The following is a 25,568-nucleotide window of genomic DNA, read 5'->3' as shown; positions in this document are numbered from 1 at the left end:
TCAAGTATTTTATTTATTTCTTTTGAGACACGGTCTCACTGTGTAGCCCTGGCTGGTCTGGAACTCACTATGTAGATTAGACTGGTCTTGAACTCACAGAAAGTACTAGGGTTATTAATGTTGCCACCACACCCAGCGAAGAGTTTAAGTTTCTAAGTCACCAATAGTATAAATAGCCATGACAACTAATTTGGGAAGGATAAAAAAAACAAACAAACAAGTAGAATCCAAAAATGAAAAAAAGAGTAAAAAAACCAAACATTTGAACGGAATGGATAAAATAAAATTAAAACCTGTTAATGAGCGGAGAGACAGTTCACTGTTGACATAATCTAAAATGTGAACTACTACTAGGAACAGGCTCGCCTGACTCCCCAACACTGCATAAACGGGGCAGCGTGGCAGGCAGTATGGTAGCAGCACACCTAGAATCCTAGCACTCAGGAGTGGACACAGGATCAACAGGTCAAGATCACTCTAAAATTTGATATCTAGTTCACGAAGTGGCAGAAGACAGAGATGTGCACACACTACTAAAGCTTGCAAAGGTCAGATCACTGAAGAGAGACAGGGCAGATCAGCAGTCAAGGGGGAGGGATTAGAATACAAGGCAGCGGCAAGTCGCAGTTGTTTTGTAATAGCAAAATTGTTCTACATTTTGACTGCAGTCACAGGGACAGAGGTGGGTTCCAGCCTTAAAACTTACAAGCTTAAGTGCCTATGATGCTAATAGAACAGAAATAAATCAAAACTGTCACAGGCAGCCGCTGTGTGCTTCTCAGAGGTCAGCAAGGTTGCCTTCTCTCCCGGATACACCTCATCCAACTCACTGGACACTCCGGCCATCTCTCTGGGGTCCTCTGAACTTGTTTATTACTCCCAGACTTATTTTGAAATAGATACAAAGTAATACCAGCAGGAGTCTCTTAGGGTGGTTATGCTCTAGATAAAATGTAACTGCTGTTATGGCTCACATTCTTGGACATTTAAAAAAATCCATCAGCGAAAATATCCATAAACAACCACAGCAACAGAGAATGAATGAGTGAATGAAAGAAAAACAGAAGATGGAATAATGATACAATTCAAATATGTTTTAAATTTTGTAATTACATTTTTTAATTTGTTTTTTATTTTATATGTATGGGTTGTTTTTTGTATGTATGACTGTGTACCGTATGTATGCTTGGTGCCGTGGAAGACAAGAGAAGGCATCAGATCCCCCAGAACTGCAGTTAAAGATGGTTGTGAGCTGCCATGTGGGTGCTGGGAATCAAACCCAGGTCTCTTTGGGAGAGCAGCCTTTGTTCTTAACCACAGAATCATTGCCAGCCCCCATTATTACATTTTATTGATTAATTTTGTGATGCCATGGTATTACTGAGAAGGTCAGTGGGAATCAGTTCTTTCTTTCCACCCTGTGGGTCACCCTGTTAAGTCATCAGGACTGGCAGCCATTACCTTTACCCACTGTATGAAAATCCAGAACTGAATTCTATTTGCATTTACCACATCCATGGCATTTACTCATCCATTTCTCAGTGTTCTTATTTAAAAAAAAAAAACAACAACAACAACAAAAAAAAAAAACTTGAGGAAATGAAAGTATTTTGCAATCCTGTCATATGCCAAACAAGTTACATGTTGTCGTCATAACCTTTCCCTTCGGTATGTGTGTGGAGGCAGTAGAAATGCAGTGGAGGCAGATATGGGGAGCTCTGAGAGTGGGTCCTCCCCTCACAATGCTCTCGGAATCTAAGTGAAGGAAAAACAGTGGGTGGTGGGCTCAAACGAAGCTGCTTAAGGAACCCATACTACCCATACTATCTTGTAAGGCTCAGAGCCTAACTCCACGCGGTCAGCAATAGTGTCGTTCCAGAGGCACTATTAACACTTTGAACTGGATAATTCTTCAGGGGAAGAGAATTCATTCTGTGAGCGATAGGGCACGGAACAGCATCTTTGTCTTTAGCCATTACATACCAGCAGTAATTACTCTGCCCATCACCGCCTACGCCTTGTAGGGGTAAGCAGAAATGTCCCACGGGTGATACAAATCTAAATAATCAGGGGAAGGCATCACAATGCTTAGCCAAATATGCTACCTGGCAATGTTACTGGCTGACGGACTCTCCAGGAACTGCCAGCCCAAAGGCATTGCCTTACTCAAGGTTGTGTTTCTTTGAGGCTAGGTAACCGCATCAAATAACTGGTTGACAGGGCAAAGCACAAAAGCCCACCCTCCTGTTCTCTTCAGGGAAAGTTATTTCTAGCTCCTAACTTCCTCAGAGAAAAGGTACTCTGTAATGTGCCACAGTTCAACTTTCCCCTCTACTCAGTGCGGCTGATCCTTTCAGGAGGTGTCCTCAGAGCATTCCAAAGCCTTGAACAGCGGGGGCTGGAGACGGCGTGGCGCATGGGGAAACTTGCTGGTCTTGCCTGAGTTTGATTCTTGGTACTCACAAGGTAGCTCACACCTGTGCAATCTAGTTTCAGGAGCTCTGAGACCCTATTCTGGCTTCTGCAGGCGACATGCACACATGTGGTGTATATACACACAGGTAAAACACTCAAACATATAATAGAAATAAATCTTAAAAACGAAAACCTGGGCTGGAGAGAAGGCTCAGCTGCTATCTACGAAAGACCCATGCTAAGTTCCATGATGGGTGGATTACCGCTGGCTGCAAATGGAGCTCCACGGCAGATGTAACACCTCTGGCCTGTTTGGGTATTCATTCTCACTCTCTCTCATTTTTTTCTCATCGCCCCACTCTCTTCCTCTCTTACACGATTTCAGAAAAATAAACCTGTCAGAGTTTACTAGAAAAGGACAGGGCCATAGTCATGATTCTGACCAACCTGCAGTGCCTATGCTTTGAAACGATCGTTTCCTGGGTGAACAGGAGTGTAAGATAAACGATGAATAAGGTACAGCTAACAGACACTACTCAGTCACACAGCTATAAATCCAAACTGAGAGGCTGAGCACCAAACATTACTGATAGAGAATTTAAAATAGTAACAGTTAACTATTTCTGGGTTATTACTAAGTGTCAGTCAGACAGACGGACACACAAACACACACACGCCCGCATAATCCTCGAAGTGAATTGTTACATCTCCCGGCCCATGAATCTCTATAATGCAGAAGCACTATAATGTCAGATATTCCTGAAAATGACCAACTGTATACCTACCTGCATCAGATCCTGCAGGCTTTCAATAAAAGAAATCTCTGCTTCAACCATGTAAAATTCAGCCAGGTGTCTCCGGCTCTGAGAATTCTCAGCTCGGAATGTTGGACCAAAGGTAAATACTTGGGTAAAGGCTCTGCAATTCAAGATTAAGAGCATAAAAATAGAATACACAAGATTCATTGCAAGTATTTAAAATAACCTCAGCTCTTAAGAAAAAAAAGTTTTGCATCTATGCTGTGCCTACAAACCCACACATATTACCTGGTCTATATCTCAAATGGGAGATAATAATAGTTTCATTAAAAATGTTACATTTATAGAAACCATCTTATCCCAAAGGAATCTGCAACTGCTTTATAAACCTTATGGTTTTCTAAATATAGAAATAGAACCACTTCTGGGTGCACTCTACTGCAGCTGCCTTAAACAGCAGGCAACTGCATTTCGCTGCAATCAAGACTGAAGCAAAGGAAAAATACCACAGCCCAAGAAACAGAATCGAGTCAATAACAAAAAAACTAGAATTTCATGTGCATGAGGTACGCTCAACTTTAAATACACATACACACACACACACACACACACACACACACACACACACACAGATGTCATAAACATGTAACACCCCCAGTAGACAAAGGTTATTAAATGAAACTCTCAGCACAAGACATGGGATGTCTTCCTATGAGTTGGTGATCAAAGAGGCCCCAGAGGCCCCCAAAACAACACAGGTTACTGCCATTGCTTTTGGTTGTTCACCATAATTAATCTGTAAGACCCTATTGCCAAAGACATAGCACGCCTTAGTTGCAAGGACACAGAGAAATCAAGCTGGCACTGCCTTGAAAACTTCCTCCCTGATAGTTTTCAAGTGCTAGATGGTGCTGTGCAAGCCACTGTGGGGGGAAAAGGACATCAGTGGTTTACTCAGCACTGGACCCCGAATGTCACAACACTGATCAGGTGGGCAAGATGTGACTGACCACTGGCACAGCAGTGGTATGAAGGTTAGGGGCAACCAACTGCTTTCTTAGTGGGTCTCAGGCCTGCTCCACAGGCATCAGTTCATGCCTTGTAAACCTGGCCAAAAGACCACGGCCTGGAAGGTCATAGGCCCCAAGGGGGAACCTATTATTACTGTTTGGCTAAATAAACATGTTGTTACATGACTTCCTAAATCTTTATGTTTATACCCATCTACCAATGTGCTCTTCTCAATCTCATCCAGAGTAGCCTTTTTCTGCTGTGGGCCATGACACAGAGACGAATAAGTAGTCAAAATGCTCAGTATATGTAACTGGTGAGTGTTCATTCTTGAATGGGACATCTATATCAAACCAACCACAAGGCTCAGGGAACATCAAAGAGGAGGCAGAGGGAATTTAAGAGCCCGATGATAGAAAGGAATGCTATCAAATGCTGTTGTCGGGGCTCGAGAGATAGCTCAGAGGTTAAGAGCACTGGCTGCTCTTCCAGAGGACCTGGGTTCAATTCCCAGCACCCACATGACAGTTCACAACTGTCTGAAACTCCAGACCCAGACCCTCAAGAGGTCTGGTACCCTCACACAGACATATATGCAGGCAAAACCACTAGTGCACATAAAAAATAAAAATAAAAAAAATTGTTAAAAAAAATGCTGTTGTCTTCTGGATATGACATGACCTCTGCACTCATGAATTCACTGCAGCTTGGTCAAGATTAGCAGACTACACTAGTTGGACTCATTGGGTTACACGCACACAAACACAGAGAGAGAGAGAGAGTCAGACAGACACGAAGATGGGAGGGGATATGTTGGCATCTTTCTTTGAAGAGTGAGAGTTGGATGTGGGTATAATTCAAGATATACTGTATGCATGTATAAAACTGTCAAAGAATAAATAAAAGATAATCAAAAATAGTAACAATTCACCCTACTTAAGGCCTGCTTAAATTCTTTAAAACCACCTATATCTTTTAAATTTATTCATTTTTAGTTATTTGTGCATTGGTGTTTTGCCTGCATCTATGTCTGTGTGAGGATGTCAGATCTTAAAGAAGTTTTTGGGGAAAATTAAAAAGTAGAATAATTGTAACAGAAACCTACAAGATTTTTTCCCCTTTCTCTCAAAGGCCTTTTCAGTTGGTTAGAAGCTTAAGAATTTACATTTTGATTCTTCAGTCACCATCCTGAGACCAAGATCAGGATAGGTCTGAGAACATGAGCATTTAATGGAAAAGAGTGAAAAAATAAAAGAATACTTCTGTAGTTACCTCTCTCCCATGATTCAGGTCCAGAGCTGCCTACAGGAATGCTCCTAAAGACTAGATCCACCATGTGCAAGATGAGCAATCCTCATTCTTTACAATCTTCCCCGGCTCTGCTAATCTACTAGTCACTAAGCCAGCTTTACTTTCACTACCCTTATTGCCAACAGGCCCACTACCATTTTTATTAAAAAATTTACTTGTTTACACTTTGTAAAAGCACTCTCACATCTAGTGACTCCTCTCTGCAGTAGTTGTCAGTGTAAACCTTTGTCTTTTGCTTAGAATATAAGTGTTCTTTTGTTTTGTTGCTGTTTGAGATGGGTCATGTTATGTAGCCCATCTCTCAAAATTCTAAACACAGAATCAAAAAAGTGATGAGATTTTAGGCAAGCATCAAGCATGCCCAAGAAATACTTTTTTTTTTTGACTAGTGTTTGCTTCTGCTTTTCCTCTGATTCCAAACTACCGTGAGTTCTTAAAGTCAAATCTGATTATGTCAGGAAACTTTAAAAATCTTCAACAACTCTACTGCCACCAAAGATGAATTCAAAGTCCTGCTCTCTCCCCACGCAGCTTTCTCTCTCTCTCTCTCCAGCTCTCTGGGGACATTCTCCTTAACTAGCACGTCCCTGAGCCTTACATTTCTTTGTAGAATATTCCCTTTTCCACCTCTGCTCATCTCTAAGTACAAACTTCCATACAACTTTCAAATTTTCCCCTTTATATCATTTCATTTTTGAAATTTTATCATCCCTCCCCAACTTATTTTCCTCCTCTATATGACTATAACACTTCATCCATATATTATTATATAGTGTCTCATTTTGATATGTAATTAGGTTTTTAAAAATCCCCCTCTCCCACAGCAAACTATGAAATTTTCCACAACAGGAATCATGTTTTATTCATGTGTGTGTCTCCAGTGCCTAGTTAAAACAGGTGCTCACACTGAATGAATGAGCACTAATGATGATGACAGGCTTCTTCAGCATCAACTGGGAAGGCACACATCTTTATACAGCAACATGACAAAGAGCAAAACACTCAGATGCTTTTTCAGGCTGCTACTTAGTACCTAAACTGGATACTAAAATAGGTATCTAAAAATGGGTCAAATAATTCTGGTCTGTTCAAGCATCTATCCAAATTGTAAAAGCTGAGTTTCCAGCTTAGGGCTATGCTCTCTGATACCCTCTGCCAAGAGTATCCACTTTTAAAGATGGTAATTCTGGTACTGTCTTTCAAGGATACATTATATCAACACAAATGTTAACATTCAAGTGTATCTTATTGGAAATTTCCATAGATTCACAGGCAGTGAAATGGAAATTTACTTTTGAAGTTCTGAAATATAGGGAAAGGTTTGTTACTCAAAAGATACATGCTATTTGTGTTGTAGAATTAGGTACAAACAACAATAGTTTTTAACCTGAACTCCAAATGCAAATCCCAAGGATAACATGGCAATTCTATGTAGGATGCCATGGAATACCGGTAAGTAGTTGAGGCTTGGTATGGATCTCTACAGTATTTTGCAATAATTTTGTTTCTGGATCCACATAAAAGTATTCATTTTAATTTATTCCTTTATTTTTCCTGCCTTCCACAGCCATTTGCAGCAAGGCTTACAAACTGCTACTCAGCCTTTTGGTTAGGTCAAGTGTAGCAAAGCTTAAACCAACCAACATTTAAAAGAGAACAAGGACAATTTCTAAAATAAGACACAAAACCAGGTGAAAGGCCAGCAATGCTGTGAAAAGAGACCAGCAGAAAGTACTCAGCACTAAAAATCATTTTCGTGCCAAATTATGGGGAGATGGGAGCTATATAAAGAAAGTCATGAGCTTAGAGTAGATGCTTAAGATAACAAAAGTACATCCAATACACACCAATCAAGACAGCTATAAAAGTGGCTTTTGGGGAGGAAAAAAGTGAAATTACAGAGAAGGCTCTAAAGAGGTCACTTTCTTTCTGAAGCCCTCAAGTCGCTAAGTAGAAGAACATAAAATGGTCACTGAATGTGTGACCGTTTATTCTTTCTGCAGAACTAAGCTTCATAGTTAGAAAGAATACAGGATTTTGTTCTTTAGCTGGAGAACTCAATCAGCACAAGACGCACCGCCAACACCCCAACCTCCACGTCACCCTCTGCAAGTTCACTGACCTGAAGTGAACTCGCAGGCAGCTTCACACGGGCCTTTAAAAGAGTGCTGCTAAGTGTTTCCCCCACCCCACGAAGAGACTGCTACCTGTACACGCTAAAGCACCTGATCGCGCCTGTGCTTAGCTGGACGGGAGAAAGTGACTGCCCGCTGCTTACTGCTGCCTGAAAAGCCAGCAACTGTGGAAGTTAAGGCAAAATGGCCTGAGCTGCAGAGCAAGTTTAAGAACGGCCAGGACAACTACTGAGTCTAAAATAAACAGGAAAAAAAAAATGCATGAGGACCTAAGTTCAATTTTCAGCACTGCTGAAAAAAGATAGTCTATTTTGCTGTCTTGTGGCCAATGCATTATCAATACTGCAGTGTATCTGTCACCCACTATAGATACATGCCCAAGAGAAGATTCCAGACATTTAATGCATTATCAATACTGCAGTGTGTCTGTCACCCATATAGATACATGCCCAAGAGAAGATTCCAGACATTTAATGCATTATCAATACTGCAGTGTGTCTGTCACCCACTATAGATACATGCCCAAGAGAAGATTCCAGACATTTAATGCATTATCAATACTGCAGTGTATCTGTCACCCACTATAGATACATGCCCAAGAGAAGATTCCAGACATTTAATGCATTATCAATACTGCAGTGTGTCTGTCACCCACTATAGATACATGCCCAAGAGAAGATTCCAGACATTTAATGCATTATCAATACTGCAGTGTATCTGTCACCCACTATAGATACATGCCCAAGAGAAGATTCCAGACATTTAATGCATTATCAATACTGCAGTGTGTCTCTCACTCACTATAGATACATGCCCAAGAGAAGATTCCAGACATTCAAGAGGTGGCATGGAGCCAGAGCATGAAGAGCCTTCCCTGTACTCCAGGGTAGGAATAAGTAGTTCTGTTTGTTACCTCAAATGTCCCGTTTGTTTGAAACTCCTAACCCTGTGCTCTCTTGGTTCTCTCCTACTTATCTGGCTCCTGCCTTTGCCTCCTTTTTTAAAAAAAAAAAAATTATTTATTTTTTATTTTATTTTATTTTTTTATGATTAGTTACATTTTATTAACTCTGTATCCCATCTGTATCTCCTCTCTCATTCCCTCCCAAACCCTCTCTCCCTCCCTCATCTCCTCCCTGCCCCTTTCCAAGTCCACTGATTGGGGAGGACCTCCTCCCCTTTCATCTGACCCTGTTTTATCAGGTATCTTCAGGACTGGCTGCAAAGCCCTCCTCTGTGGCCTAGCAGGACTGCTCCTCCCTTGGGGGTGGGGAGGTCAAAGAGCCTGCCATTGAGTTCCTGTCAGAAATAGTCCCTGTTCCCCTTCCTATGGGAAACCAGTTGGTTACTGAGCTACCACGGGCTACATCCGAGCAGAAGTTCTAGGTTATATCCATACATGGTCCTTGGTGGAGTGTCAGTCTCAGAAAAGACCCCTGTGCCCAGATATATTTGGTCTTTGTGGAGCTCCTATCCTTTCCACGTCATACTAACTCCCCCTTCTTTCATATGATTCCCTGCACTCTGCTGAAGGTTTGGTTATGAGTCTTAGTGTCTGCTTTGATACACTGCTAGGTAGAGTCTCTCAGGGGCCTCTGCAACAGGCTCCTGTTCTGTTACTTGTTTTCTCCTATGTCCAATGCCTTTGCCTCTTTTTACATGCTCCTTCGTCTACCTGTTTATTACTAACACTCACCAAAGCTTAGTCCTTCCTCTTCGTTCAGTATTGATACTGAACTTAGGGTTCCTGGCATATTAGGTAAATACTTTGCCACTGAGCTTTGTCCTCAGTCCCAGACTTTCTTTTCTCGCTGTCCCTCCATGATCTTCCTCAGCCAACAATTTCAACTAACTATCTACAATTCACAATCCTATACTCTTCATATGGGTCGTTTTTCTAAAGTCCAGATGCATATATCCACCCACTTAACCGATTATTTCCCTTGTCAAAAACTGAGCTCATTAATCCACCAAGTTCAGTTTGTCTTCAGTGTTCTCCTACCATTCCAGGTCAATCCTAATAAGCTCTTTAATAACACCATGAACTGCTGCTCATAGTACCTTTTAAAACATAAAGTTTACATTTAGTACAGCACTCATTTAACACTCATTTCTGTGAAACTTCAAAATTTGTGACAGATTATACTTTTAATTTTTTTATATTTATGTTATGTGTATGGGTATTTTGCCTGCATGTACGTCTGTGTACCACGGGTATACCTGGTATGGAGGAAGTCAGAATAGGGCATTAGATTCCCTGTGACTGCTGCTATGTAGGTACTGGGAATTGAACCTAGGTCCTCTGGAAGAATAGCCAATGCTCTTAATCACTAAGCCATCTCTCCAGCCCCACTCCAGTTTTTTTTGTTTCATACTTAATAGATTTCACTATTTGCTGTTTATTATGGTATCCCTGTCTCTGGATATTTGTCAAATAACATGGTAACTTTCTATGAAATATGCTAATCTCTCAAGAGAACTTTGAGACAGCACTGAGATGGGAGGAGGGCAGGAGGGTAAGACAGTAATCCGATTACTCAGAACTTCTGCTCCTTTTTGAAATAATTGTTCTCAGAGGCATTAGAAGGCGACAGCGTTAATGTTAAAAGTCACATCCATGCCAAGTGTGGTGGAGCATGCCTTTAATCCCAGCACTTGGGAGGGAGAGGCAGGTGGATCTCTGTGAGTCTGAGGCCAGCCTGGTTTACAAAGTGAGTCCAGGACAGCCAGGGCTCTGTCACTCAGAGAAACCCTGTCTCAAAAAGCCAAGTTGTTTCAGCCTTGCCTTCTTCCCACCAGCCCTTATCTGCCATTTCCAAGACCGCCATCGCTTGCTCCTCACAGTTGCTCTTTCCTTTACCCAAAGCTCCTTCTCACAGTCCTGACAGTTAAAACAGGCACATCTTTGGCTTTCAATTTAGGGTAGAAGAGAGTGGTTAGCTGGGGCTGGGCAGATCTGATCTGATCAACAGCACCCATATAAAAGCTGGGTTTGGTAGTGCAAGTCTGTAAGCCAAGGACTTGGGGGTAAGAGAAAGGGACATGGAAACAGGTAGATGCCCTGAGCTGGCCAGCCACACGAGCCAACCGGTGAGATCTCGGTTCAGTGAGGGACTGTCTCGTGTACTTTATAGTTTTTACCTATGGCCATTTTTTATGAGGCTCAGGGATTTAAGTAGAGAGGCTTCTGTCGGGAGCCGTGACTCAGAGGCCTGCTTTGATATTTAAATCTCAGCGGAGAGATGGCTTTTAGCAGGTCTTTACTAATGGCAGAGGAGAACTTGCAAGTCCATCTCCTTTTGTTTGTGACAACAGGTGGGATAGCTTGTGAGGGTTACACCTCTTCCTCAGGCTCCTTGTGCAAATTAACCTATTGTTCTGAGATGTTTTACTGGCTAAAGTAACTCCTCAAAAAAAAAAAAAGTGGTTAGAAGGCTGGAGGCAGAGGATGAGGCAGCACTTGAGACTGGCTGCTGGCACTGCTTGCTGCAGCAGTCTGCCTTTTGCTATGGCTGTCGAGTCTGGACCTTTAAAAAGTTTCCTGTGTGCTGTGTGTTTATTTTATTAATTTTAATCCTCACACCCAACTCAAGAACCGTTCGACTCTGCCCGGCTGGCCCCGGCAGGCTTCCCTTGGGACATAGTTCTTTTCCTTCACTTTCCCTCCCCTTCTTCTTTCAGGTCCAGAGCCAACCTGGAGACTAGACTTTTGAACCCAAAAACCTCTATACCACGATACTAAGAAACTGAAACATTAGGAGGATGACTGTTGATGGAAAAAAAACATGTATATATACACAGAGAGACGCACACACACTATGCCTGTGTAGCTACTTCAAAAATTTAAATTTGTTGCTATACAATATTTAAACACAAAGAGAGAGAACAAGGTAAGGCAGAAAATAAAAATGGCAAAAAGTATCATCAGAGCCCAAAGGACCCCCCAGACCAGCACTAAGTCCATGAGCTTCCAGGTCACCCTTCTCCCCACTGACCACTTAATTCAACCAACACACATACCAGGTACTTATATCCGTGCAAGGCAAGAGAAACCTACAAACTGTATGTGACATAAGGGTTTCACAGGGTGCCGCCCAGATCCTCCTTGTTTCACATACAGCCACCAGCCACATTTGGCTATTTAAATTTAGCTATAATTAAATAAAACTAACAGAAACCGAGTTCCCTGAAATATGGCAGTCACAGCAGCCACACCCCCAGTGCCAACGACAGTCCTGGCTTGCAGCTTCCATAGTGGACAATACAGCAGTAAATCTGTTTAGCATCAAAACAGGCTGTTGAAATCATCTCAGCAAAGCAAGATGATGATCAACTAAGGAGAAAAAAAAGTGTGTTCAGACCCCGGGTAACAAGAACACAGGATGGTTGTGCAGAGCTCCTGACTGTGCTCCTGGGTCTAGTCAGAGCTGCTCTGTTTCCCACAGGCCCTGGCCATCCGGCTCCTTCCCCTGTCTTTTATCTACTGCTTTACAGAACACGCACTTACTTCGCTTGCGCGTGAGCAGAGCTTCTCTCTGGTTGCCCGCCTTTCAGAGCGGCACTGATGCACATGCAAGGACAGTTTAATAAAGGGTTTAGTAAAGTATGCTTGCAGCTTATGTTAACTGTACAAGCATGAAGCTGTGTGTTCACATCTCTGACGAAGACAGTGGAGCCACAACTCTCCAAGGACCCCAGCTCTCTGACAAGGAACAACCAAAGGAGAAAAGGCAAAGTGGACAGTGCTTCTCTTCTACCTGGCTTTTCTTTTGCCTCCCTTCCTTCCTTCCTTTTTTTTTTTGAACTTTTTACACTCTGACTTGGCTTTCCTTACAAACCAGAAGAAACACTGTTAGCAAATGCTCTTTGTATGACTACTCCTGGGACTGGGAATATAGCTCTGATGGTAGAATGCTTCCTTCAAATGCAGGAAGTTCTGGGTTTGATCCCGAAAACCATATAAAATCGGATGTTATATAAACCTGTAATCTTAGAGCACCAAAGGTGGAAGCAAGACCAGGTGTTCAAGGTCATCTTTGACTAGACAGTGAGTTCAAGGATGGCCTGAGCTGTAAGATGCTGCCTCAAACAAACAAAAACTCCCAATGATATGGATCTTGTTATAAGTTACAACAAAAGTAAGGAGATTCTGAGTCGAAGTACTTGATTTATTATCTTCAAATCTCCAAGTTATACCCAACCTTTTACAGCTCTATGTCAAATAGCAGTATTTTCAAATCAAATATGTATTTAGGCTAAGAGAGATATGCAGAGAAAATCCTTTGTGTAATAGTCCTGAAGTAACTCTACCAGAGTTATTTTTTTCCTTGCACTTCCTGCCAGTGTCCTGAAGAAGAACAAAGAAGAAAAACCAGAATTATTCAGCTGAAAAAGCTAAGTAAAATAAATAAATAAATGTCCCAGAAATAAAAACTAGTCTCAATAAAGGAATTCCCAAGAACAACAAAAACATTTCCATCACGATTCATGTGCTAAATCTGCCTTTTAAATGCGAAATCAGGCTTGCTGCCCAGGGTTTCGCATACTCTCCAAATTGTAAAGATTTGTGTAACTCCACATCTGCTTATCTAGTCTATCCACCTGTTTCAAATGGCACACATGGTTCTTTTTTTTTTTTTCGGGGTACAATGTATCATAGGAGATATAGTAGATGGTAATGTCAAGAGAAATGAAAACAATATCTGTGCAAACTTATTTATTATTAGCTTTTGCTCACGAGAGAAAAAACAATGAACAAGTTTTTTCACAAGCATTTTTTTTTAAAGGAGCAAAGATGAAGTCCCTCACTGTCCTGCTCTTACATATTTCTTATATCTGCATGTATATGCACCACACTGAACCTGATGCCCAGAGATCAGGAGGAACTGGGATCATCTCATGCTTGTGAGCCACCGTGTGGGTGCTGGGAACAAACTGGAATCTTTGAAAAGAAAAGCAAGTACTCCACTGAACCATCTCTGTAGCTCCAGTACCCTTTATTTTATATTGTAGAAAGCTTACTAATCCTTTCCACAACATTCCTTACATTTCTACTAAGGCCTATCAGGCTGTATAAATAATTCCCTTAAATCTAATATTGACAGTAGTGAAGGAAGACACTTACTGTACTTATAGTCACCTCCTTTAGGAAGACCATCCATCTGGACGATCACCGGTGCTTCTACTCCCTCTCACCCCTTGCTGATCACACAAAAGAAAGCTGCTTGGCAGTTTTTCTAAAGTTGTTTAGACACTCAATCTGCTCCAATCCCTCAAGTCTGTCAGGGTAGGTTTCAGTTAAATAAACACAGAAACAAGTCAATGATTTATGTAATTTATGTAGAGTATACAGAAAAAAAAAGCAGTTTTGATTAAAAAAAAAAAACAGCAAAAAATTTAAATTATCAGTCTCATAAAAGGTCCTGTGCCCAGATTTTTTGGTTCTGTTGCTCTTCTTGTGGAGCTCTTGTCCCCTCCAGGTCTTTCTATCTCCCTTTTCTTTCATAAGATCCCCTGAACTCTGCCCAAAGTTTGGCTATGAGTCTCAACATATGTTTTGATAACCTACAGTGTAGAGTCTTTCACAGGCCTTCTGTGGCAGGCTACTGTCCTGTTCCCTGTTTTCTCTCTCCAAACAAAGACCATGCACAGAGATAACCTAGAACCCCTGCACAGATGTAACCCATGGCATCTCAGTATCCAAGACTGTTCTCCAGTAATAGGAACAGGGACCATCTCTGGCATGAACTCATGGGCTGGTTCTTTGATCACCTCCCCCTGAAGGGGGAGCAGCCTTACCAGGCCACAGAAGAAAACAATGAAGCCAGTCCTGATGAGACCTGATAGACTATGGTCAGATGGAAGGATTGGACTGGAGGAGGGGCATAGAAGAAGAGGGAGGGAGGGTGAGATTGGGAGAGGATGGGGGAAGGGGCTACAGCTGGGATACAAAGTAAATAAACTGTAATTAATAAAAATGAAATTTAAATTAACACAAATAGGATTTCATACTTATGTGAAAATGATAAATAAAAATTCATTTTCATGTATCAGGTATACTCAAAATATTTCAGTATATTGAGAGAATAGTATTCCAAGCTTTTTATTTTATTTTAAACAGACTTTTATTTTCTAATTATGTATATGCATGTGCATAAGAGAGCTGGTATGCAGAGAGGCCAGCAGTATTGGATCCCTCTCCAGCTGGAGTTAGAGGCAGTCTGATCTGCTCTCAACTCCCTATCTTGGTTCTGATGTGGTCCTCAGGCTTCCGGAGGTAACTTTGTTCTATGCCTTAATCCATTCCTTCATTCCAGGCACTGGTGTGGTTTAACTTGACCTGTCCGGTGAGTTCTGAGATCAGACAGACTCACTCTCTATGCCACCTCTCTTGCTTCCTGCAAACCCCAGTTTTATTCTGCTGTAAAACAACTTGAAAATTACCTGTCAGCTGTTTCCTCACGGTCACGCTACTTTAGCTCGTTCTTTGTGCCTGTCTGTCCTCCAGGGAGGTCCCAGCTGTCAATGCTGCCACCAGCAGAGCAGCTAACAAGTCAGTGCCCACACGGTAATAAATGCTTGGCTTTGTACAGTACCCAGTTAATTCTCACAACAGCTCTAGAAGGTATTTGCTTTTATAGATTATAAAGTAGAAGCCCAAACATTGAGTTTATAATGAAAGTATGTAAAGAAGACAGAATTTCACTTTAACTCTCTTTGACTCCATTTACTTCAGCTATCAGGATCATTTATTTGTCGACAGAACCGATGCTTTTTTCACTGGGTTATCTTAGTATCTTTTTTTTTTTCTTAGAAATTTTATGTTTGAGATTGCTATTCTGTGATTAACTACTCATACTCTCATATTAATAATTTGTATACGACTAAAGAAGCATACAAATAGATGCATTTTAATTTCAAATCAATAAACAGAAGAAACTGAAATTGATAAAACAGTCACATTTAAAATGAATGAATCAATTTTGTAAGTTGAATATGTGACGTAGTTTAAGAACTGTAATCTTATTTAGACTTTAAATCTAGTAAGCCGACTATCTCTATTTTATTTATATTTGTTTATTTCTTATTCACTTTACACCCTTGTTGTAGTAGTGCAGCAGGTAAGAGCACTGTTTGCTTTTCCAGAGGTCCTGAGTTCAATTCCCAGCAACCAGTGTTCTTATAGAAGCCCATGAGGCAGACTTTAACACCTGTAAAATCATCCCTCTTCTGTCTTTCTGTCTATGATAAATATGCCCAGAATCTTCAACTACTTCTTAAGCCTATGGTGTCTTTAATTGTCCCTGCAATTCTCCTAGAGACAGACAGAATACAAAGTCATAACTTTTTCATATGAAGTTTAATGATAGACTCTAAGCATCTGGGAGTTGATAAAGGAATAGGACAGAGAAGCTACACAGTTTTCTAGCTTTTTATGACCTGTCTAAACATAATTCACTTGATAGTACATCCATCATGACAAAAGATATTACAGAACCAAATAGAGAAAATATGTACTACAACCTAAAGATTATATACTATAAATGTTCTATAATAATGGGAAGAAAACAAACTAGACTTCTGTGTTTTAATAAAATAAAAACAAAATATTATATAAAATATAAGTCATAACCATTAAATATGGGTGTCATTTTAAAGTGTACCTTATGTAAACATGGGAATAACATTACCTCTATTCAGCCTAGGTAAGGTGAGAGTCCCCTGACATGTGCTTAGGAAAATCTTTTTAAACAGTGGCTACCAAAATTACAATTTCTTATTTAATGCACATCTTGATTGACAGTCTATTAGGATAATAAATATGTGTACATCTCAGTAGCCATGAACCTAGATTTTGTGCTTGATACACAGTTTTCAATGCTTTTTTGCCTGAGTTTGCATATATGAACAGAGTTCAGCAACGTATGGTGTGGATGACAAGCGAGGAAGATAGATGCGCAGATGGGAGACAGTTCACACTGAGTTACGGGGAGCCTTGGTTTAGTCTGTCCCAGTGCCATCAGTCTCACACACGAGGGTGAGAGCAAGGCTTCTGAGCTCAGTGGAAGACCTGAGGGGATGAGCTAAGGGCGCCTATACCAACCGTACACAGATTCATCAGAGTTGACAAGACTGTTCAGCAGGTGAAGGTGCTTGCTGCACAGGCCTGCGTTGAATCTCTAGAACCCACAGAAAACTGGAAGGAGAGAAATGACCTCACTAAGTGGCATTCTAACCTTTACTTCTCTGTCACACACACACACACACACACACACACACTAATAATGATAATAATGTAACTGCCATTTGAAACATGTATGTTAAGCACTTGAGTAAGAGAAGTAAGCCTAGGGAAAGCGCTCATCTTGGAAACAATAAAAAGACGTCCTTCACTGCGTGAACAGATAAAGACTATTACAGATGAACAATAGAATATGGCTTAACATTAAAAATAAATGAGCGACCAAGTAATGAAAAGAACTGAAGGAACTTCCAAAGCATATTATTAAGGAAAAGAAGCCGTTCTGAAAAGGCTGCATATTGTACGAGTCCAAGTACACAGCATAGAAAATGGGAAACTATGCAGACACAGAGCAGACTGATTGGAGAGCTTTCACGGCAGGACAGCTATTCTCTATGAGATAATGGTGGATGCACGCGTGAAAGGCACAGAGCGTGTAACAGTAAGAGTAAACACTCATGTGAACTATGGACGTCAGGTGATAATGTATGCCAGTATAGAGTTATCACGGGGAGGGGCAATAATGGTAGCGGTGGAAAACAAACCTGAAGACAGAAGGAAAAACGAAGACGTCCTGTAGTTTCAGACGACATGAGAGTACTCCCAGGCAGCAAGACAGGTAAAAGGCACAGGAGACGCAACCTGCACTGAGCTTTCCACAGCTAAACTGGTTTAAGTAATTAAGTAGTAAAATAATATTAACTCACACTATAGTATAGATGTGGCTCAGCCCATTCTGATGTAAATGACAGACTAAATAAAAATGAACAAACCTTCCATACAGAATTTCAGATATCCATCCCTCAAGGAGATTCGGTTAATTCCATTTCCTACACCCTAAGCCTCCACCCAAGTGAGGGTTGAGTTGTTGATTCCCTTATAAAGAACCGGGTATAGAAAGGAGAATGCAGCATATTTTCCACTGGAGAGATCTGACAGTGACTACTTTATCTGACAGTGCAGGCAACAGCTCCTCATAAGACACAGACTCCCTCTGAGGAGGTAATGAGAATAGCACATTACTTCTGTGCTATTCTTTCTAGAAACCTGCATGAACCAGGTCTAACCTGGAGAAAAACATCAGATGAACTATGATTAGGTTACATTCTACAGGTCATGCAAAACAAAGACTGGGAAACAGCCACAGACATGAGGAGACTTGGGAACAAGACAACTGCATTTCAGATGTCTTGAACAGAATCCTGGAAAAAGAAGATATTAATAGAGAAACTGGTGAAATCCAAATAAAGCCTGGAATCTGCTTAACAGTTACTCATTAACATTATGCTCTTTGTTTTGACGAATGTGTCACAGTAATGGAAGATCTGGGGGAATAGGCAGGGGGAGGTGGAAAGTACAGTGCACTTGTAACCTGTCCATACATCTAGAAACTATTCCAAAACAGGTGTCTATTTAAAAACTGAAAAACATTGAAAACAGAGTCATAAACCCATTAGCCTAACAGAGGCTCTTTGGAAAATGCTAGCCTTCTAAATTTAACTACATTTATGGCCTTTAACAGTCTTTTAAATAAAATTAAAACACAAAGCTAAGAGAAAGAATACTAAAAATTTCTTATTAGAGTACATCATGAAACATGATGTTCTGTATATTAATAGTTCTAGAACTCTGCATATTAAACTAGAAACATTTGTGTGGCATTGTTAGAAATACGTATTATAGATTTAAGATCTAACTAATCCTTCATACACTGTATTTTATAGGTCTTTCATAGATCTTTCTCAGTGAGACATGTTTATTACATTAGTAGTCTTACAATACAGAAACAAATGTTTGAGGGCAAATGTTTGCCTCTACCAGTATAGGTTAAATATATTAGTACTGCTTATTTTGTTTTGAGATAAAGTGTCATAGCCCAAGCTGGCTATATATGTGAGGTTGACATTGAACTACTACTCCTCCATTCTCCACCTTCTAAATGCTGGGATTACAGGTTATGTGCCAAGCCTGAAAATTTATATTTATAGTTTATCTATACCTTGGATATAGGGCAAAAGGTAAGCAGCTTTTAAAGAGTAATGTTTTTTTCAATGCAATATGAGAATAAGGACCATGCAAAGGTTATCACTTAGGAGAATGCTCTTGCTCTATTATTCCTTTACTGTGAAAGAAAGTATTCTATATTATGTGAAGTTACGTATCAATGTGTACATTTTGTTCTCTACAGTAACAAATAATTTCTTCCAGTTATAAGAGATAATGCCAGAAGTTAAGGTTTATCAGCCTGTAGACAGCAAACAATTTGTGATTAATATAGAATTCTTAATTGCCCAGTTGTTAAAACTGTCTATGAATATGTAGGATGGTCTCTGCCTCTGAAATGCTGGGATTACAGGCCCACACTGCCATACTCAGAAAGCACAGTTGGTTTCAAGATTACCGTTCAAGTACCGCCGAGTTTGGCTGGTCACCAATGCCTTCCCGGCCTCCCAGCAGAGTAGGTGTGCAAACATGCAATCTATTCTACACTACACTTCCTGTGAGTTTGTCTATCTGTGCATGTTAAAAATAATGGGAAACACAAACACAAATACTACATTTTTATCATTTAAGCTTTCTTCCTGACAAGATTTTTAAGTCCTAATTCCAACAGACAAAAACAAAGTGTAACTAGGAAATTCAACACTGTTGGGTCAGCATCAAGAAATTAGTTACAGAATCACATAACAGAAGGCTAAAGGAGAACTCTAAAGAGATTGTTGTCCAATCTCTTCTTTAAGGAAAGGGAGTTGGGCTCACAGGAATACATAGATTTCCCAAGGTTTGACAGTGGCGGAAATTTACACAATTTAACTTAAAAGACTTGTTAATGGGTCTACAATACACTGTGCTAATGTTCTTTTTAAAATTCAACTGCTGATAGCTTGGAGAGAGAGCTCAGAGGGTAAAAAGGCTTGTTGCTCTTATAGAGTACCGAGGTTCAGTTCCCAGCTCCCACAACAGGCAGCTCACAAGTGTAGTTCAATGGCATCCAATGCCTTCTTCTGGACACAGACACACAGTCATGCGTGCACACACCCATGAACACACACATGCACACATCGATTACTGACAAATCGCTTCCTACTTTCTTTTTTCTTTCAAGTGAAATGAGTTAGCATATGGCTCAGACAAAAACCATGAGCAAGCTTGACTTCCACACATATGGTCAATTACATTTAAAATTTTGAGTATATGGTCACAATTTAATCAAGAAAAATTAGGAATAAAAAAATTTTCAACTTCACATTTTACTGTTACACTTTTTACTAAAAACGGAAGTCTAGACTAATGTGATTTTACTTGAAAAACATTTGGGAATTTTTACTTGTCTTTTTAGATTTATTTTATGCATGAGTGTTTGCCAGCCTGTGTTTATGTACCATTTGCATGCCTGGTGACCTCAGGTAAGAAGAGGATGTCAGATCCCCTGAGACTACAGTTACAGACAGTTGTGAGCCACCGTGTGGGTGCTGGGAGCCAAACCCAGCTCCTCTTCAGGAAAAGCCACGGGGCCATCTTTCCAGCCCCCCACTCAGACACTTTCAATTTCAAATTCACTTTTGGGAGATTAATGACAGAATAATTTCAGCTTTGGGGTTTGAGCACATTGTTTCATTCTGCTCCAAATCACAATCAGCATAAACAAGAAAAAAATAAAATCTGTACCCTGACATCACTTCTAGGTGAAGTTGTCCTGAGACAGTTAAGAAGGCGGGAACATCAAAGAAATTCTCCTCAGGTACCTTCATGTTGCTTGAAGGCTATAGATAAAAAAAAAAAAAAAACACAAGCCACAAAAAGCTATTATGCATTTTGTTTTGCTTTTCACAACCATACATGATCCATAACTAAAAACAGTATTGCAGTTAAGCCTATGTAAGGACTTTTCCTTCTGACTGAAATAAAAGGCGATTACCATTACCTAAACCAGAACATACCTATGCAGACAGTTCTAACAGCAAAAGGGCTTACCATGTATTTTAAAACACAGTAACTACAGGACAAAGCACTTTTTCATTATTTTTTTCCTTAAAAAGTAGTTCTGATTAAGGGCAAACAAAGGCAAGAGATTATGAATCAAAACATTAAATATGATAATTCACATGACCTCTTTAACTATGAGCTACAATTAAGGCCTAGTTTTCTCAGAGTAGCCTCTAGAACATGTCATATTATTAAAATATTAATAGTACTTTTATTATAGTTTTTTTAAAAAAACAGATTTATTTTTATTTTATCTGTAAGAACATTTTGCCTGCAATTATCTAAGTGTAGTGAGTGCTTGCCTGGTGCCCACAGAAGCCAGAAGAGAGTGCTCCATCCCCTGGAACTGGAATTACAGATGGTTATGAGCTGCCATGTGAGTTCTGAGAAGCAAACCTGGGTCCTTTGGAAGAGCAGCCAGTGCTCTTAACCACGTCATCTCCCTAGCTCCCTCACCTTAGAGTCTTATGAAAGCATTATAAACTCATGAACAAAAGCAGACTCTGTATCCACAGGTTCTTTAAGATTTAAACTCAGACTGAAAATGTATTTTTAACTGTCTGTATTAAATGTCTCCGCCATCAATCCTCACTATTATTCCCTAGACAATAAAAAAAAAAAAAATCACCGCATACCTGTTTTTGGGCCAGTACTATATTTTTCTAACTTTGGGTCTGTGGTACAATTTGATATCAGGCATGATGTTACTTTTGGCATCACTTTCACTGAGAATTGCTTTGTTTTGGCTGTTTGAAGGTGTTTGTTTTTTGTTTGTTTCTTCAAGACAGGGTTTCTCTATATAGTCCTGCTTGTACTGAACTACCTTTGGTAGACCAGCCTGGCCTAGAACTCACAGAGATCCACCTGCCTCTGCCTCCCGAGTGCTGGGATTAAGGACGTATGTTATGACGGCCCAGCCTGATTGGTGTATTTTATGCTTCTATATAATTTTAAGGATTTCTTTCTAGTACTTTGAAGGTCACTGAAATTTTGATGGGGGGGTTTGAATTTGATCTGTATATTGTTTTTTGTCACATTAATTCTCCCAATCTATAAGCTCAGGAGGCGGTTCACTCTTATAGTGTTTTCTTCCGTGTGTACTTTTCAGTGCAGAGGTCTTCCAACTCCTTGGTTAGGTTTATTCTTAGGCATTTAGTATCTATTTTGAGGCTACTATGAATAGTATTGTTGTATTGATTTCTTTCTTGGCGTGCTCATTACTGGGAAAAGTTCCTATATTTCTGCATGTTGATAAATACTTTGTTAAAAGTGCTTATCAGATTTAAAGAGTTTTCTAGAGAATTATGAGCAGATTTCAATGTTTCATTTATTAGCAGTTGGACAAAACTGATTCTAATCTTACATCTATCCAATTTATTTAAATGTGTACAAACATAATTCTACTTCACTTTGTCTTCCAATGTTATGTATAAGCATTTATAGGATGAAATGCACACATTATAAGTTAGCTTATTTCCCCTTATATTACAATTGACTTGCATTGATTTTTATGATTCTGTGTGCATTAACTTATACTACCTATAGCCTTTTATTTCATAACATTAAAAATGCATTGTGAACTATTTGCATTAAGAGTGATATCTGCAAAGTGTGTATATATGTGGAAAGCCCCAGGGTGCCTGACGATGCAGTTATGATCCAGTACAGAGAAGGGTCCAAGCTCTCTGAAACCCAGTGAGAACAAGATCAAAGAGTGCTGAAAATGTTGAAGGCTGTGCTCAAGAAGCCAAGAGGGAGGAAAGAGAAGCAAAAAGGAAACAGGGAGTGACTTCAGGTTGGAGATGCCTGTCTTGCCCTCTGTCACGTGCCGAGTCTCCTGTGAGCAGTCTTCCTACAGCAGAGGACACCTATCATGTAACCTAGCATGTGAGCTTGGCCAAAAATGTCTCAACGTCTTTTCCTCCACCACCTCTGCTGCCTCAACAGTCTCACTTGACATAAAAACAAAAATCCCCAGGTCTCACCAAAAGCCCAAGTTGTTTTGGTCATGGTGTCTTATCACAGCAATAGTAACCCTAATCAATACAGAAGGAAGAGCTCCACAGGCTCCCCTTCAACAGAGCAGGGAACACAAAAAACACAAAAAACAGTCAAAAGTTTATAATAACCGACTGAATGCTAAATCAAGAAAATGGCAACTTAAAAATGGTAGAATTAACTTAGCAGCAGAATATGTGAATGGATCAATCTCCAAGGTAGATCACAGTAGGCTATAAAACAAGTTTCATAAAGCCTTAGGAGACTGGAGTAATACAACTTTCATTGATCACAATACAAAAACAAACAAAACACCAAATCAAACAAACAACAAACATAAACGAACCAACCAAAACTAGAAATGCAGGCTGACACACTTACCAGGGGAAAGGAGTTTAGTGGTTTCTTAATTTAAAATATAATTACCATGACCTAAACAATGCTACTTCTAGGAACACATCAGTAAGAATTAAAATGAGTTTTTAAAATCAATGTGTGGAGATAGAATAAAAGGACAGAACTAGGGGAGGCTGGGATTGTTGCTGTGGCTATGACCTGAGGTAACCTTGTTCACTAGAAGAAAACAAAAAAAGCAGAGAATTGAAGTGTGCAGTAGATACAGAGACAGGCAAAGGAGAAGGAGGCAGGAACCCAAGCAGCCTCGCAGACTCATGTCTAACCTCTTGTCTTTTGCCCATGTGCAGGGGGCCTGTCCTATCATGCTTGGCTTCCAGAAGCACCACTAGCATCTTCTTCGCTCTGTATCTACAGGGGACCCTTTTAGGCATCCAGACAGACAGGTAATCCCTCACTACCCCACTGGGCAACTTCTGAGGGTAAAGAGGTTACCCACTCTTCCAATTTTCTTTTATTCCCATGGGACATACCTCTAAGTATTAAAATAACTTCGCAATTCATTAAGTAAACAAATACTTATGTTCTTAACAGTATGTGAACAAAAACATTTACAACAGGCAAAGGGGGGAAATAATGTTAATATCCATCAATGCAAGAATGGATAAACAAATGCAAAAGAGAATATTATGGAGCATAAGAAGGCATATACCTAGATATGTTTAATTATATGTTTGTATATTAAAATATAGATAAACCTAGAAAACATGCAAAGTAAAATAAGATATACTTAAAATAGCACATATTGGAGTTGAATAGACTGACTCCGTGGCTAAGAGAACTAGCTACTTTTCTAGAGAACCTGGGTTCAGGTCCTTGTACCCACATGTGGCTCACAACCTTTTCTAACTCCAGTAACAGGGGATCTGATACCCTCTTCTAGCCTCCGAGGGTACCAGACACATGTGGTTCAGACATGCATGCAGCAGAATACTCATATACACTAAATACATATATTTAAAATAAAGTAAAGTAATGCTTATTGCATGTTTCCACTGTAGGACACATCCATAACAGAGAAATCCACTGAGAGATACTGGTGGGTCCTGTCTCTGGGGAGAAAAAGAGGTACCACTTAAGGGGGTTTGTTTGTTTGTTGTTGTTTTGAGCAACAACTCAGAATTTAACAGAGGAGGTTAGTTATCAATCATCATGAAGTTAATACCATAAATGTATTCTTTACAACTGTTAATTTTGGGGTCATGGAGATGGCTTAATGGATGAAGGTGCCTGACAGCCTGGCTTGACCTGCAGAACTCACATGACCAAAGAAGAAAATTAACTCCCAAACATTGTCCTCCGGCTTCCACACACATGCATGCTGTGGAATATGTCCAACCCTCTCCAAATACATATGCATGTTAAAATAATTTTGGCCCAATTACATAAGCCTGTGTGGAAAATGAGCTCATGTACTCATTTGCAAGGTACAGCAGCACACATCTGTTTCCAAATACCCAGGGCTGAAACAAGAGGATGGCCTACACCCATGAGTTTAGGGGCCATGGGAAATAAAACGAGGCCTTGCCTCAAGACTGAAACAAAGTAAAGCCAAATCTCACAAGATCAAAAACCAGCACCCTGGGGTTATGAATTTAAGGCTCAGAATTGTCATCTTAAACTTACAATTCTAAGTACCACTGTTACTAGTAAAAATGAAATACTGATAGATGAATCTGAGAACATTAAAATTAATGAATTTTGTTCATTAAAACAAAGATAGACAAGGCTAATAGAGGAATGCCATACTAAGAAAAACTATTTGTAGCATGTGAAAGCAGTAAGTGCTAGTGGCAGAGAGATGGCTTAGTGGCGCTTACAGCGTTCTCTGCTGGCTTCAGAGGTCAGAGATTCCTAAAAGAAGGATGTGACATGCTGCTACTGCTTGAGGATGGAGACAGACACATGAAAAGACCTTGAGATCAGTCTTTAACTCTTAGGAAAATCAGGGCAAGAGCTCCAAGAAAAGAGGCTGGGCACTACAAACACAAGGAGCTGAACTGCAAGTGAAAGGTGAGTCCAGACAAGAGGTTCTAGAATTAGATGGAATCTGGTCTGGTAAGACCCTAACTTCAAGCCTCATCACCTTCTGGCCATGCCATTCAGGACTTCTGACCTACACAACTGTAAGATAATGACTACAGTTTGTTTTAAGCTACTAGTCTTATACTTTGTTATAAAGCAATAAAAAATTATTTCGTAAGAAACAGAAAGCAGTAGGAAATGCTGGCATACTATAAACGGTTACTGCTAACTCTATAGAACTTGCTAAAATTAAGACTGTATACAGGGCCACCC

General features: G+C 40.1%; 1 protein-coding gene across 4 annotated transcripts in view; it reads right to left on the bottom strand.

Moving 5' to 3' along the window:
- Positions 1-25,568, bottom strand: part of Nars2 (asparaginyl-tRNA synthetase 2, mitochondrial) — a 99,911-nt gene that overhangs the window by 32,757 nt on the left and 41,586 nt on the right. For 3 of the 4 annotated variants that reach the window (XM_060367591.1, XM_060367593.1, XM_060367592.1), the window contains exons 6-7: positions 20,541-20,635; positions 3,201-3,333 (exon numbers count right to left, since the gene is read on the bottom strand). In XM_060367591.1, the coding sequence (XP_060223574.1) occupies positions 3,201-3,333; positions 20,541-20,635 (228 nt within the window). The remainder of the gene's footprint in view (positions 1-3,200; positions 3,334-20,540; positions 20,636-25,568) is intronic. The other variant, XM_060367594.1, reaches the window with a different exon arrangement.

The sequence above is a fragment of the Meriones unguiculatus genome, chromosome 14 (genome assembly GCF_030254825.1).
Source record: "Meriones unguiculatus strain TT.TT164.6M chromosome 14, Bangor_MerUng_6.1, whole genome shotgun sequence".
Taxonomy (NCBI): domain Eukaryota; kingdom Metazoa; phylum Chordata; class Mammalia; order Rodentia; family Muridae; genus Meriones; species Meriones unguiculatus.
Note: the sequence above shows the minus strand (reverse complement) of the source record. Positions and strands in the feature narration are given on the sequence as shown.